This window comes from Phalacrocorax carbo, chromosome 2, assembly GCF_963921805.1.
Source record: "Phalacrocorax carbo chromosome 2, bPhaCar2.1, whole genome shotgun sequence".
In the NCBI taxonomy this organism is placed as follows: Eukaryota; Metazoa; Chordata; class Aves; order Suliformes; family Phalacrocoracidae; genus Phalacrocorax; species Phalacrocorax carbo.
Window position 1 is genome coordinate 91,458,555 of NC_087514.1, and position 14,725 is coordinate 91,473,279.

Below are 14,725 nucleotides of genomic sequence, written 5' to 3' on the forward strand. Positions count from 1 at the left end.
TCATTTGGTCAGACCAATATTAGTAATAAAAATAAGACCTGCTGCACAGAAGTGAACGCGTTTCTTATGTCAACGCTTTTCCCTGCTCTTATTTTGGTAATGTCTTAAATCGTTCTTTAGAGGCAGACTTTATTGGCTGTACTTTTCAAACAGGGGGGAATAATAAGTACTTGCAACTTAATCAGCCGTAGAGCTGCAGAGAGTTTTTTTCCAAGTACTTTTATGTCCCATAATGAGCTGGTATTTTATAACTTCTGATGGTAATGTATTCCATATGCCTTCCATCGCTGGGATAAAGAGCTTTACTCCAGAATCCAAAGCAAGTGGCTGTGGGTATTTATTTAATAAGGTTTGAAGTCTTTTCACTAGGCGGGATGTCAGTGTGTTGTGTATCCAGAGCTTCCTCTGGCTGCTTGTGGTGAGGTCTTAGTTCTTTAACATCATGGATGGGACACCAGCCATTTATCCATGCTTCCTGTGAAGTACCATAGGGTTCATGGTTCCAACAACAGTCCCACCATTTCAGTCAAATTCCCTGCTTTTCTCTGTCCCTGTTCTCAGTACCACTACTTTCCCTCCAGGACTTGGGACAAGCTAAAACTGAGAGTAATTCAACCATGAATGTCAAGATAGCCAAATGAGTGGTCTGCTCATAATTCCTTGAGGCATCTCTTCTAATGCCTCGCACAGAACAAAAGTCCTGTTGTGGGGGTGCTTAGGAGTTGCTGTAGTCTTGGAGTCCTGACAGGAGTGAAAAATAATCTTTTTATGGTTTCTTGCTAAGATACTCAAACTGCTCTGGTTGGGTTTAGCATGTGAAAAACATTTTCTGGTATGTGACTCTCCTAGACGTTTTGGCATATTTGCCTCCACTCTGAGGCAACAATAATTATCTTGTAAGTTTTTGGCAGGTTTCAAATTTGTGTTTCAAGTCACAAAGGTTCATCGTTACCATTTTATCTGCATGACTGTATTGCATATCTGCATTGGCTTCAGTATAATATTACAGGTTCCCATGCAAACGCATCTGCTCCCTTTGGGTATAGTTAAAACTGAAGAAAAATCTCAATATGAATCTTGTGCTGTCTTCTGAATCTTGAGATGGAGGTCTGCAAGACAGGTTGAGGAAGGTAATCTCAGAATTCCTGATGCTTTTACTGGCACTGGTAGGTTACCTCAAAGCCAACTGATTTTTGGAGGTGGTGCTATGGTTATGCCATAATTTGTGGTCTTTGATTCTTAGCCTGAAGGCATTTCGGTGAAGTCCAAATTGCCCCATCCCTCCTGTAAACTTGGAAGAAAAGGTCATTTGCCTTCTTACTTTATTATTTTCCAGGCCATAGAAAAGGCAGGTACACTTCTGTGCCCTTTCCTTGTCCTCTGCTCCCCAGCATGTCAGGGATGAGTCCTCTTGCAGCAGCTGTGCTGTGGGGTGGTGAGAGACTCTGCTACCTGCTGTTTTCCTCCCTGGAGTAAGGAGCAGCCAGTGCTGCATTCACTTCACAGTGTTTCCAAGTGCCATCCCACTTCTGTTGTGGCAGAGCTTACTCTCATTTAAACTTTTCCTGCTTTTATGCTCTCCTGGCAGCAAATAACTGAGCTCTTTAAAGCTGCAGTCTGTCCAAGTTTATCTTTCAGTAAGCAAGGCTGCTTCTTGTCAAACAGCTTTTGCTCACAGTTACCTGCAAAACTTCTGTGGATTTAGGGATCTGGTTCCATGACTAGTTGGTATGTCCTTGAAGAACCTCTACTTAAAATCAAAATAACCCAATGGGTTTTGACTTCCTCCCCATCCTGCCTGCATGATAATAGAACACTGTGATACTCCCAAATCTCAATGATTACAAACCTTTAGCAGGAAAAAAACCTGAATGATATGTGAGCAGATTGCGTCTCGGGCAAATACATGTGATCCAATATTAAACATGGGTTTTTCAAGTTACAGAATCATAGACTTGTGGAAGAGCCCAGGTTGGAAGGGACCTCGAAAGATCATCTGGTCCAACCAGATGGTTGGTTATATAGTGAAGTAGACAAGAATAGGAAGAGAGAAACCATTTGCTTTAATGAAATAGGCCCAAAATTTGTTTCTGTATGTTCTCATTGGGAATCTTCTAGCTTTTATGTAGCAAGGGGCAGTACTTACTGGGAAGAAGCACCTTAAATTCTTAGTTTGAAGGGGCTGTTGTTTATATAAAAATTTTTATATACATTTTATATAGAAGTTTTTATATACATGTGTATTTGTATCTCTATCTATGTCTCTCTGTAGGAATAACTGAAGATTCTTACCATGGTAACTTTCCCATCAAATCCAAAGTCTGAGAGAAAGTACAGTTCATACCTAGCATGAATACTTCTAGTGATGGCTCTGTACTGGCTTTTCTAGTAAATATTTACTGACAATACTCATTGTTACTGTGACTTGTGACTTGCGACTTACGAACTCTGTGAAAGAAATTTGAAGAACTGCCTTTTAGAGACTTCTGCATGGTTTTACAGGTTCATGGAGCTAGTCCAAGAGAGTCTGGTCTTAGGAAGCAGGTTTCTCAGGCTTCTGATTTCCTCCCCCACCCCCACTCCATAATTTTTCTGAAAACTAATTTTTCAGCACCCTTTGAAGTGTGGGCACCCACTGTGGTAGTTGTTTTACCACTAGACTGGGCAGGGTAACATTACTTCTCTGTTGCTCCTGAATGCTGTTGTGTTTCCTGCCAAGCCTCTTGGCTGCCGCACTGTAGCAGGAGCTCGTCCTCTTTGTTAGCCACATAATTCTGAAGAACTTCTGAGGCTTGGTGTTTTCCAGGACACAAGCCTGCCCATATTAAGTGTGAATTATACCCTTTGTTCCTGGATAGGTAAAGTTGCATTTGGCTATACTGAAATGCTAAATGAGCTTGGCTTCCCAAGGGATTGAGGTTGTGCTTTGCAGTCCTAAGGGGTTCAGTCAGCGGTGGGCTGTGCTTTTTCCAGTGAAATCAGAGTATACAGCCAGAAACAGGTTCCGGAAGATGACTGTAAAACATCATTTTTGAGGTGAAACTACCCACACACCTGACAACTATTGCTTATACAACCATACTATTAATACTTATCTGGCACTTTTTGCTCGATTAAAGAGATTTTATTGTTGCAACCACATTTTTCATATTCCAAATGTAAAGTTTGAGTCAGCTTTTGTGTTTAATTAAGGCTGAGTTGCTGTATTTTACTCACTTGTATTCCCTATCTGTTTTTCTGTAGCTTTGTGTAGAATGGACATCCCCTGTTCCCCTCTATTTTGTTGGGCAACGTGTTTATCCACAGCTTCTGTTCTTGGATTTAAATTCGCTTGGCAGTGAAATGACTGCTTTCTTGGGGCGGCTATTTCTGTATTAGATGCTGATACCTTGCAGGCATTAAAGTTTCAGGTTTTTAGCTTCAAGCAACAGTGATGTTCCTTCAGATCCAAACTGGCAGACATCGGTAGCCTAAATGCTAGTGTTTATTAGAGCAGAGCAAGGCTTGAGGGTAACTATGCCAAGCCTTGGCTCATTAAACCAGCAGGAAGATTCAAGGAAGCTGGTTTTAAAGATAAGGGCAAGAATTGGCACAGGGTAGGCAGGGTGGGAGAATGGCAGTGGGTAGGCCATGTGGTAGGTGTCTTCTCTCTTCCCATGGATAATTTGAAGGCAAGAGCAGACTCATTGAGACAAATGAGCTGTCATAAAAGCAGGAGTACTAGCAAGTTGGAGTAATAGTGTACAGCACTTGTCATCGCTGCAGTTTAATTGGCACAGGTCTGAAATATCAGGGTTAGGCAGGATCAACTCTCTGCTTTTCTGGAGTCCTAACTGGTCATTAATTCCTTGAGTTTTTTTTTTTAAGAATTTGGGTAAAGATTAGTGTAGGAAAAGGAGTGATTTATCTTTTATCATAATGGGGAAGTTACTTGGAATTAACGTAGCCTTTGCTTTGTTTATCCAGAGGAGCTGTCTTCCAAAGTTTCACCAACACTGGTATTCTTCCAGAAACTTCAACTCGTTTAACCTGAATGTGGTTACCTCTTGTCTCTGATTGCAGAAGACTTAGTATATTTGGATGACTCAGATCTGGGCTGGAATGCCTAAAGATTGAGAGAGTAACTTGATGTGGATAAATACTTCAGATTAGAATGAGTAAATTGTGCTGCTTTCTGTTCATCCCCTAAAAATCATGGTCCTGTAAGAGTAGAGACAAGAGATGCTTGTCTCTGTGTTGCCACTCTTAATGATGGTTTCTATAGAGCAGAACCTTACTAATAGATTACATTAGTAGAATCTGAGGCATTTACAGTCATTTAACAGATTTGGTCTAATTGGCAGTCTTGCTTAATAATATGAATTATTATAAATAGTGAATTCATTGCAATACAGACAAAAGAGCTTCACTCTTTCCAAAGCTCTGCTCGGACTGAAGCAGGGTCTTTGAGGGGTTTCATCTGGGTTGCATCTGTTTATGTTGTGGCTGAGGGCACTACCTCAGCTGTGGGGTTTGGACTGAACAGGGTGGGCTGGAGAGAAATGTGTTCTTTGGGAAGCTATTGAAGCTATTCAAACTATGACCTTAAGGATGCCCAGAAGAGACGTGGAAGTGCAAAGGTGTGGGTTAGCATGCACTACATCACCCCCTTTTGCAGTTGCCAGACAGTCAATGTGAACTCAGCTGTAACCAGTTAATTACTGCTGAGGATGAACATTTGATTTCCAGGTCCCATAGAGAAGACTGGTCCCATTAATTGGTACTTCTGTGACTATTGCAGATTATTTTGTGTACTGCAAGACTGTAGTCTACTCTCCATGATACCAACCTGTCACATACTTCTACCTATGAAAGAAGCCTGTTCTGAAGCTGATACTAAATTACCTGCCTGCATGGTTTTGAAGCTGTGTTTTATTTGTCATGCTGCAGTCTGTAGTTTAAAAATTTGCTGATAAAGTCTCAGGATGACTTGAGTGAAAGAGGCAAAGATTTTCCATGATTAAGTGGATGCTTTTGTTTCTATTTCAGGAAAGCCCCACAGCATTGGCAGCTCCGAACGGATTCAGCTCTCAGGAATGTACAATGTTCGGAAAGGGAAAATACATTTGCCAGTCAACAGATGGACAAGACGCCAAGCTATCCTTTGTGGAACATGCCTAATTGTCTCATCAGTAAAAGAAAGTCAGACTGGAAAGATGCATGTCCTCCCTTTAATTGGTGGAAAAGTAAGATATTTTATTTTATGTATTTGCTTGCTTAACCTCCATCTCTTTTTGCAGAGAAAATTGCATTCAGTTATCGTGATTCTTAGCCCCTCAAAAGCTTGTTTCTGTAAATGGGGTTATGAAAGTATGTAAATGACTGTTGATTGTGGTCAGAGTCATATTTCACAATTTACAACACTTGGATTAAGATGCTAAAGAAAAGCAAAGGCAACACATTGTTTCCTCTTCATGTGTGCAGTGTTAAATGTTTTATATGTGTAATAGTACACAGCCAAAGGATACGTGCACCTGTACTGTGTGTGATCTGTGCCACGCCTCTTCATCCAGTTTTTATCCATGCTGGGTTACTCTAAGGTCTGAAAGTTAAGCAATAAGGGCAGGGGCTTATTTTCAACATCGGGGTTTTCTGAGTGCTCAGCATTGTATGAGTTGTGGTCTCATGCAAGCTAAGAGCAACTAACATTTTTACTTGTGAAAAGCTGAAACTGGACTGTTTTCTGATTGATTACATCTGAAACACAGGAGGTCCAGTCTGAACACAAGGAAAACTTTTTTCACTGTAAGGGTGACTGAGCTCTGGCATACGTTGCCCAGAGAGGTTGTGGAGTCTCCCTCCTTGGAGATATTCAAAAGCCATTTGGACACAGTCCTGGTTAAATAGCTCTAGGTGGCCCTGCTTGAGTAGGGGCGTTGGACCAGATGACCTCCAGAGGTCCCTTCCCACCTCAACCATTCTGTGATTCTGTGAAACCTTAGTGAAGACAGTAAGACTACAACATTACTATTTCAGCCCAGTGTTTCAGAACACTATTATTGGATTGATTAGCTAAGGTAATGGGAAGAGAATCATTAGCTTGAGGGTGAATAGACACCTGAAGTAGCATTCTTTTACATTGCATACTGATAAGTTTAATTCTTAAAAGTCATTGGGAGATAAAAAAAGCTTCATATGTAGACTAAAGTTGATTCATTATTACTCTGACAGTGAATTGTATTCCTGGCTGTAGTACACTGGAGAGGATAGGATTGAGGTCCCCATCGGCCTTATCTTTGAGATGAGAAAAGTTTTTTTTAAAAAAAAAAATTTAAGAAGAGTAGAGATCGTGTGCCATTTGTAATTGCTTAGCATGGAATGTCTAAGTTGTTTTTGCACAGAAATGCCTCGTGTAATGTAAAACATGCAGACTGTGTTAAGCAGAAAGTTGACAACAAATTTTAAAAGAAAAGGAGAAACAAGCTGAGAAAAATGTACTCAGGGGTTCTGCTGACAAAGCTTGGGAGGAGGATGCTTGGCACAGAACTAAGTGTTTTTTAAATTAGCACTCAAAAATATTCTTCCTCAACCCCATAAATACTCTGCACTTCCTGGTTTGCAAAGGCTTTCCAGAATGCAGTGCTGAACACTGAGACCATAAGTTGTGTGGGACTTCTCATGTATGGTAGCAGAATGATGTATTCTGGGTGTTTTTTAGCAAGTTGAGAAATGCCAAAGAATTTAATTGGGCTGTAAGAGAAGCATTTTGTTAAGCCTGTTTTTAATAACCAGGGGTATAAATTGTACTTCTTTAAGCTGTATAAAGACAGCCTTAAATATGTTTCACTGGGAAACCTTTTATGGTGCTAAGTCTCTCTTAAAATATTGACGTTTTTGGTGTTTTGCTCCTTTGGTTCCTTCATCCTTCTGTTCTTATTCCTTCCTTGTGTAGATTTCATGAATATTTGACAGCCAAGATCCAGCTTGAGTGATTGAGAGGGTTAGTCTGACTCTACTTGAAGAGCTTTCTTTTGGGCACACTTTAACTTTGCCCTGGGGAGGTCTGTAAAGAGGCTTTTGACTCTTTCACTAACAGTTTTGTGTCTCTACTGTAGGTGGAAGAAGTGAAAAAGCACCAGCACTGTTTAGCATTTAGCTCCTCTGGACCTCAAAGCCAGACCTACTACATTTGTTTCGATAACTTCACTGAGTATTTGCGATGGCTTCGTCAAGCATCAAAGGTGAGAACAGTGCTAACTCCTGCCTGAATGGGATGTTTGTAGTGTTTCCCCCAGTTCTGTGTTCTCCATGCAGTGATGTAGTCGTTCTTCTGGGTTCATTATCATGAACTCCTACTGCTGTTAGTGGCGCACAAAAAAACCTCAGTTTGGGAGCTCTTGATAACAGGCAATAGAGAGGTGAATTTTTCTGTGTTTATACTAAGACTTCTTTCTACCATGGTTACGTAAGCAAAGTGCTGTGCTGGACTTGCTCCCTTTTATCATCACGATCCAGCCAGACGGATGGAGTGAGATCATTAGAACAAAAAGGATGACAAATACAACTCTCAAAATTTACGTTTAAAAAGCTTTATTTCAGTGTTAATAAAACCTAAAATAGTGTCCGAATTTTTTTTAATTAATTCCCTACACAGAGCCTAAAGATTAAATAAGTTCTTAGAATTAAGGAATTTTTTTATCTTACTTGAAATGTTGCTGAATCTTTCTTTAGTTTTACAACTGTTTGATTTCTTTTTTTTAATAAGAAAATGCTTAAAATACTAACTAGAGCCTTCATAAACTAAATTTTATACTGTGCTTAGAGCACAATTTATTATGGGAGATTAGGTCCTCAGTTCCAGTTTTTGTTGTTGAAAGGTTGTCTTTGCAATTACCTGTGTTGTCTTTTAATCGCTGGCACTTTTTTGATAAATCATCTCTGAAGTAATTTATTTATCTGATTTTTTCATATTTTATTTTTAACACGCAGGTTCTCTTGCTGTGCTGTCAGCACTCTCTGGTTTTCTAGGTGGGCCTAAACTGTCCCTTAGTTTTATGCATCATAGAGCTGTCTGTTCATGCTCTTTGTTATGGCAAAGCAACATGGTTTTATGTAGTATTACTTAGAGATACTTATGGCACTCTAGATCTGTTCTGTCTTTTTAGATTCCAATAATGTGTTATCCAGCTTATTGCCAGTGGTAAAGCCTGGATTGTGGGCTTTTTTTAAGAGGTTTGATTATTATGTCAAACTATTTGAGCAGTAACACTTGCACCTCCCAACACACACATCATTTAAAATGTCCTTTAGGTTTTTTTTAAAGTAAGCTTTAAAATTTTTAAAGACACTGTTTTGGCATCCCTGCTCAGGTCTGTTAAGCCTCAAGGTAAAAATCCCCAAGGCATGTTTTATGAGACGGTGAGGCATGGTCTATCAGGTTTTTGAGTTCTTGGTGCTTTGTGGCGCTCTCTGGGAGAGTAGCGCCCTTTCATCTCCAGAGGCTTTGACATCAGATAAATGAAAGGCAAATCTAATGAGTGAGAAAAACAGTGGCAAACAATGAACTTCAGAAGTAGAGATAAATGGCCAGAAACCCCCTCTGAATTACTGGCAGCATGAGCTTGTTCTGTGCCATGCTGTGCTTCTCTCTTTCTCTCTGGTTCACCCAAATGACTAACAGCGTTGGGATGATAGCCAGCATGAGAACATATCCCCATGCACTCATGATATCCTCCCATTTTTCTTATATAAGAGTAGAAAGAAAATACATAGTTTCAAGTGTCTTTTCAGACTGTCAGAACTGAAGAAGCTTGCTATGCTGTTCTTTCTGTTGGTAAAACATTCTTAGAGGAAAAAATGATGCTTTATTTTCCCCAACCCCCAGCCCCAAAAACTGAGGCTTGGCATTCTGGATTCATGGATTTCGGAACAGTACTTCAAATTGCCTTTTTTTTTTTTTTTTAAATGTTTGGGTTTTCTATCCTTAGACTGAAAAACAGAGACAAGCATGATTGTATGCAAGGCAGTTGTGTGGGAAGTACTGTGCAGTAACACTGTTTCTGAAGAACAGAAACAGAGAAACTAGTAATGCTGCAGAAGTAACTCAAATTTCTTCCAGCTGATGGTATTCGTGTCCAAGTGCTTAATTGTAAGGTGCATTGTCCCTGATTTACATGCTCAAATAAATGAGAAAAAGTTTCATTTTCAGCTCTGTAGTTCAGGCAAGCTAGTGTTCTCACGCAGGAAAAAACCCCAACGTTTATCTGAGATACCCTGCCTCAGGTGTTCGGAAGCTGCTCGAGTTCAAAGCAGTTGAAATATTCTTGCTAACCCAAAAGATACCATGCAAAGCATTGTAGGTCTAAAGGCAAGCAAATTTAGGAAGGGAAATGCTATGGTTCTCTCACTCTGAGCTTCTAGTTGCTTGTTATGGGCTAGGTCACATGATGCTTACAGATTCTCTTTAATCGTGGGGGTTTATATAGTACTTGCACTTTTGTGAATTAGTATGAATAATATTTAAGACTATTTTAAATGTAGATGTTATTTAGTGGCATTTGTTTTGAAACTGACATTCGTGTTAACTTATGTTCAGTGGAAGTTTTTCTGCAGTCTTTCAGGTTCCTGATGAACGCTGCTGAAAACTGAGGCTTCTGATACTTAAAAGTGTAATGAAAGCTTTAATTACAAATTTTAATGCAGAAGGAGATCCCTGGGTAAAATATTTCATTAAAATTGCTCAATTCAGGTTTTAACTATGAAAAGAATTTTCATGTCTGTCTTCTGCGAACTTCAAAAGAGCTAGAAGATGATGTTATTTTAACTTCTAAGCAACAAGCTTAATCTTGAAAGGAGACTTTGCAAAGAATGCTTGCTCTGCAGTCTTTCTCCCCACAGAATATTGGCAAAGTTGACCGTTTAGTGGTGTTCCAGAATGAGGCAAATCCCAACGCATCACTCCTGCAATAAATATATGTATGCTAGAGAAGTTTTGAATTTGTGTTTGCAGAGACTTGAGCTCAATGTAATTACAAATGAGCATCGGTCCTGTATAATCTGATTCATTCTAACAGTGAAATCTATCTTAGCCAAGACAGCTCTCGTGCTCTCCCCCAGTAAATTTTTGCAAGGGGTTTGTGAATAGGTGTTCAGGTCAGTTTCCCTGTATGTGTGTGTCCTGAGGTGAACAGAACTGCCGTTTTCAGGATGGACTGGAATTATTGCACAAATACTGACCTAAATATCAAACTTGGTGACATACTTACTCCAAATAGGTCACTTTTAGATATGCTGATTTAGCCTCAAACAGAATATTTTTAAAAGCTGGATATGTGGTTTGTTCGTTAATATTGAAAGTGCTATACCACAGTGCATTTCTTTCCTTTTACTTTCCAAATACGGGAGTCCTAATTAAGGAAGCTCAGAAGGAAAACAACAAGAAAAAATTTGTCCTTTGTGATCTAATATGTTCGTTCTTTTGCCCAATATTGAAAAATAAGCTGATGCAACTGGGAGGGGAGTGGAAGGGGAAGAAAGGGACATTTTCATGGCTTTAAAGAATTTTGTCTATGTAAAGATGGCATGATGGTTTTGGAACTCGCTCAAAATTACTTGCTGAGCAATTCTGATCTGCAACTGTTTACTACTTGAATGTCAAATGTGAAAGGATGGACAAAGAATGTGCTACAGTTAAGCCCTCGTCACGCCCTCTTCACTGTTTCCTCATTTGCCAGTTCCAACACCTAAAAAGCTACACCATTAATGCAGCAGAAGAGAGAGAGGTTTTATGTGTAAGGTGTTTACTGAGTGGTGGAACTTGCTGTCGTGAGGCTTGTATTTGGGGTGTGGTAGCAAGCTCCTGCTCTTTGGCACTTCTAACAGCTAAACTTAGTTTAATGTTTTTCAACATGTGAAATTGCTGTGTAAATGTTGACTACTACACAACTCATGACATGGATGGTTTGGCCAGAGTAAAAAGGGTTATCAGAACTCCATGTTCCAAGGCATACAATTTGAACGGGATGTCAATGTCTGCTTCAGAAATTCAGTATTGCAGAGCTTAAGGAGGGACGTAGTACAGAATTTTATCTTCTTGGAAATAGCGTGCATTGCTGGGCGTGCTGAGATGGGTTATCTGACCCTGCAGAACTTCTCCCCCTGTGGCTTTAGAAGAGCAGGAAGTATGTCAACAGCTTCATGTGACAATTGTTTCCTGCTTTAGTGCTTGGTTCAACTGGGCTGGTAGAGGAAAAGAGGTGATGAGAGGCAAGGGCTATAAATAATGCATGACTGCCTCACATAAGCTGCCTGTGCGTGGCTGCACTATCCATGTCGATAGGTAGAGATGTACAGGCACGCAGCCGTGTGTGTGCACACCAGTGACCACTTCACAGGCTTAGTTGTACAGTTGTGGCTGTAATGACAGTGTGTTTAGTGGGGAATAAGCTGTTGTGTAGGGCTTAGGTGCCAGGATGGATTTGCACCTATGCACAAAAGAACCTTCCTGTTTAAAATATGAGGAATAGCCAAAAAGAGATCCTTGGTTTAAAAAATATCAAACGTAAGAGTTTTCTCCTGCATGCCATTGTATTTTCCCTTCCCTGTTTCAGTCACCTTTGTTTTCAAGACTGCAATGGGAGTGCGTGTGGTGTTCCGGATGACCCTAGCCTGCTGTGAAAAAGGAGAGACTAAATTATGATGTTAGCGTACATTTGTGGTGGGTGGACCCTGGCTGGACACCAGGTGCCCACCAAAGCCACTCTATCACTCCCCCTCCTCAGCTGGACGGGGGGGAGAAAATACAACGAAAGGCTCATGCTTCGAGATAAGGGGGAATTAGTTTAACTTATTAACAATCAAATCAGAGTAGGATGATGAGTAATAAAAAACTAAATCTTAAAACACCTTCTTCCAAGGCTTAACTTCACTCCTGATTTCCTCTACCACCTCTCCCATAGTGGTGCAGGGGGAAGGGGAATGGGGTTTGTAGTCAGGTCATCACACGTTGTCTCTGCCGCTCCTTCCTCCACACGGGGAAGACTCTTCACACTCTTCCCCTGCTCCAGCATGGGGTCCCTCCCATGGGAGACAGTCCTCCACAAACTTCTCCAACGTGGGTCCTTCCCATGGGCTACAGTTCTTCATTAACTGCTCCAGCGTGGGTCGGTTCCCTGGCATGCAGTCCTTCAGGAACAGACTGCTCCAGCGTAGGTCCCCCACGGGGTCACAAGTCCTGCCAGCAAACCTGCTCCAGCGTGGGCTCTTCTCTGCACAGGCCCACAGGTCCTGCCAGGAGCCTGTGCCAGTGCAGGCTTCACACAGGGTCACAGCTTCCTTTGGGCATCCACCTGCTCTGGCATGGGGTCCTCCACGGGCTGCAGGTGGATATCTGCTCCACTGTTACCTTCCCTGGGCTGCAGGGGGACAGCCTGCCTCACCATGGTGTTCACCACAGGCTGCAGGGCAATCTGCTCCAGCACTTGGAGCCACCTCCTCCCTCTCCTTCACTGACCTGGGTGACTGCAGAGTTGTTCTTCTCACATATTCTCACTTTTCACTTCGGCTGCAGTTGCGCAGTTTCCGTGTCCCGTCCCGTCCCCTTCTTAAATACGTTGTCCCAGAGGCGCTACCACCGTCGCTGATGGGCTCAGCCTTGGCCAGCGGCAGGTCCGTCTTGGAGCAGGCTGGCATTGGCTCTATGGGACATAGGGGAAGCTTCTAGCAGCTTCTCACAGAAGCCACCCCTGTAGCCACCTGGCTAGCAAAACCCTGCCACACAAACCCAATACAATACTATGTTTCAAAAGTGCTAAAAATAGGAAGAATGGCACATTTAAGGGAGGAGGGCGTGCTGCCATGTTGGTCTTACTCCTTTCATGTCATCACAGAATGTTGTCTTCATACATTTACTTGCACTGTGAAACTATCAGAAAATAAAAACACATTTTAATTTAGTTTATACTATACAAGTAATGCAGGAGTCTTTACAGCAGTAGTCTCTCCATCTTTCCTGAACTTATCTGGAGCAGCAGTGCAAAATTAATTATTTAGCTTTTTTTTCTCTAAAGTTACCTAGTTCTGACCAGCTGCCTGAGTCTTCTAACTATTTTTTTCAGTACAAGTTTGACAATTGTGTTCAGGGACTATGTTTCTGAAGTGTGAGGCTGACCATGTGAAGAGGATGAAGCTGATCTATGACTCTAGTAATGTGATTTTTATTTCTGTTGAGGAAAAAAGATCTGAATTCTGACTGCACACAAGCTTGGTGTTACAGACCATATTTATATAAATGAATTCTGTAGAATTTAAAAATTAATTCCTGAACTTGATTGCAGTTCTGCAAATATATTTCCAAAATAGGAGACCGAGATGATCCGCTCGTGCAAGTGTTTTACAGGAATGGTGCTGAGGAAATGCAGTGAGCAACAGTTGAGTGTTAGTGATTAGTGAAGTACCTGCTTTTCAGTCGTGCTTCATCCACCTTTGAGCTAGTGAAAGATAATCAGCTGTAGGACTGCCTTTTCCTTCAGAACAGAAGATTCTGCTCATTAATTAAAGTGACAGGTGGTAAGCCATCTCCACTTGTACATACAAATTCGTCTTTATTTCAGATACTGTCAGATGCTAACATCTGACTTTCTCATATCAGGCATGGTCAAGAACGAGAAAGACTGAAGTGCAGATTCCAACTTCAGTGTGAAAAACAAACTTTGCGGAGCTTTTAAATACAAAATACAGCCTTCACCCTGTAAAGAATGCTCGAAGGCACTAGTCTCATGATTAAATTAGCCCTACAGTGTACTTGCCTTGGCTTACCCACTAGCTGATTGACCTGTTTCATATGTGTTTATAGGTACTATAATGAGCTGTAACATCTTTACAGAGTTCATCATTGCCAGAATTGTTATTACCAGACCTCAGTTTTCTGTAGAGGCATAAAGGACGGGCTTTTCTAATGTTTACTGGTCAGAACCAGCTCAGAATACCTTTTTCCAAAGTGTTGACCACAGAGGGGTGCCAATGGCAAGTGCAGGGGAAAAAGTAATATGTAAGGATGAAGTAGTTTATTCTAAGTTATTTGGGATGTTACTTGTTATAGTGCTGCCAAATTTATACTTTGAAGACACTGGATGCCGTATCTCCTCTCCATGTGTCTGCTTAGCCTCCTAAGCAATGGATATCCCTCTTCTGGAGGAAAACAACAGAGAACTTTGCCTTAGTTTCCATAAGATCTGAATTTCTAGATGCATAATTTTGCTTTTACCTTTGGCTATTGGCTATTACTTTTTGATAATTCTACAGAGAATTGTGTGCAATAAACTATTTGTGTTGCAGTTAGTAATTTCTGACATTTTCTTACAACTTCGTGGTCTCATTCCGTGTGTTTGAATGTACCACCGTGATTCTGGGCTACGGTATTTGTGTGTGTGTGTTGGGGACAGGTTGGAGGTCAGGGATGTGCTGATCACTGAGAGGGTGACCCTGCAGTAGTTGGTCTGTTTCTTATGTCAGTAGCACCTGAAGGCTTGAAAATGAGTCTCTGTATACTACTCTACGCTAGTATGACCTAAAAATGAGTTTAGCGTAATGCCAACGTCAGCAGCGTTGTTTGAAAGTAGCCTTTAGCCAAATCCAAGGCTCCGCAAAAAGCTTGTTTTCTTTGAGGACAACAACTATCCAGGCTTCTTCAAATTTGTGAGACTAAGAAGCATCATTAGCCTGTTTGCAACTGTTGATTCAATGCCTG

The 14,725-nt window shown here is 41.1% G+C and overlaps 1 protein-coding gene across 1 annotated transcript in view; it reads left to right on the forward strand.

Moving 5' to 3' along the window:
- Window positions 1-14,725, forward strand: part of PHLPP1 (PH domain and leucine rich repeat protein phosphatase 1) — a 144,292-nt gene that overhangs the window by 72,946 nt on the left and 56,621 nt on the right. Inside the window, exons 2-3 of the mRNA XM_064443468.1 lie at window positions 5,029-5,225; window positions 7,095-7,220. Coding sequence (XP_064299538.1) covers window positions 5,029-5,225; window positions 7,095-7,220 — 323 coding nt within the window. The remainder of the gene's footprint in view (window positions 1-5,028; window positions 5,226-7,094; window positions 7,221-14,725) is intronic.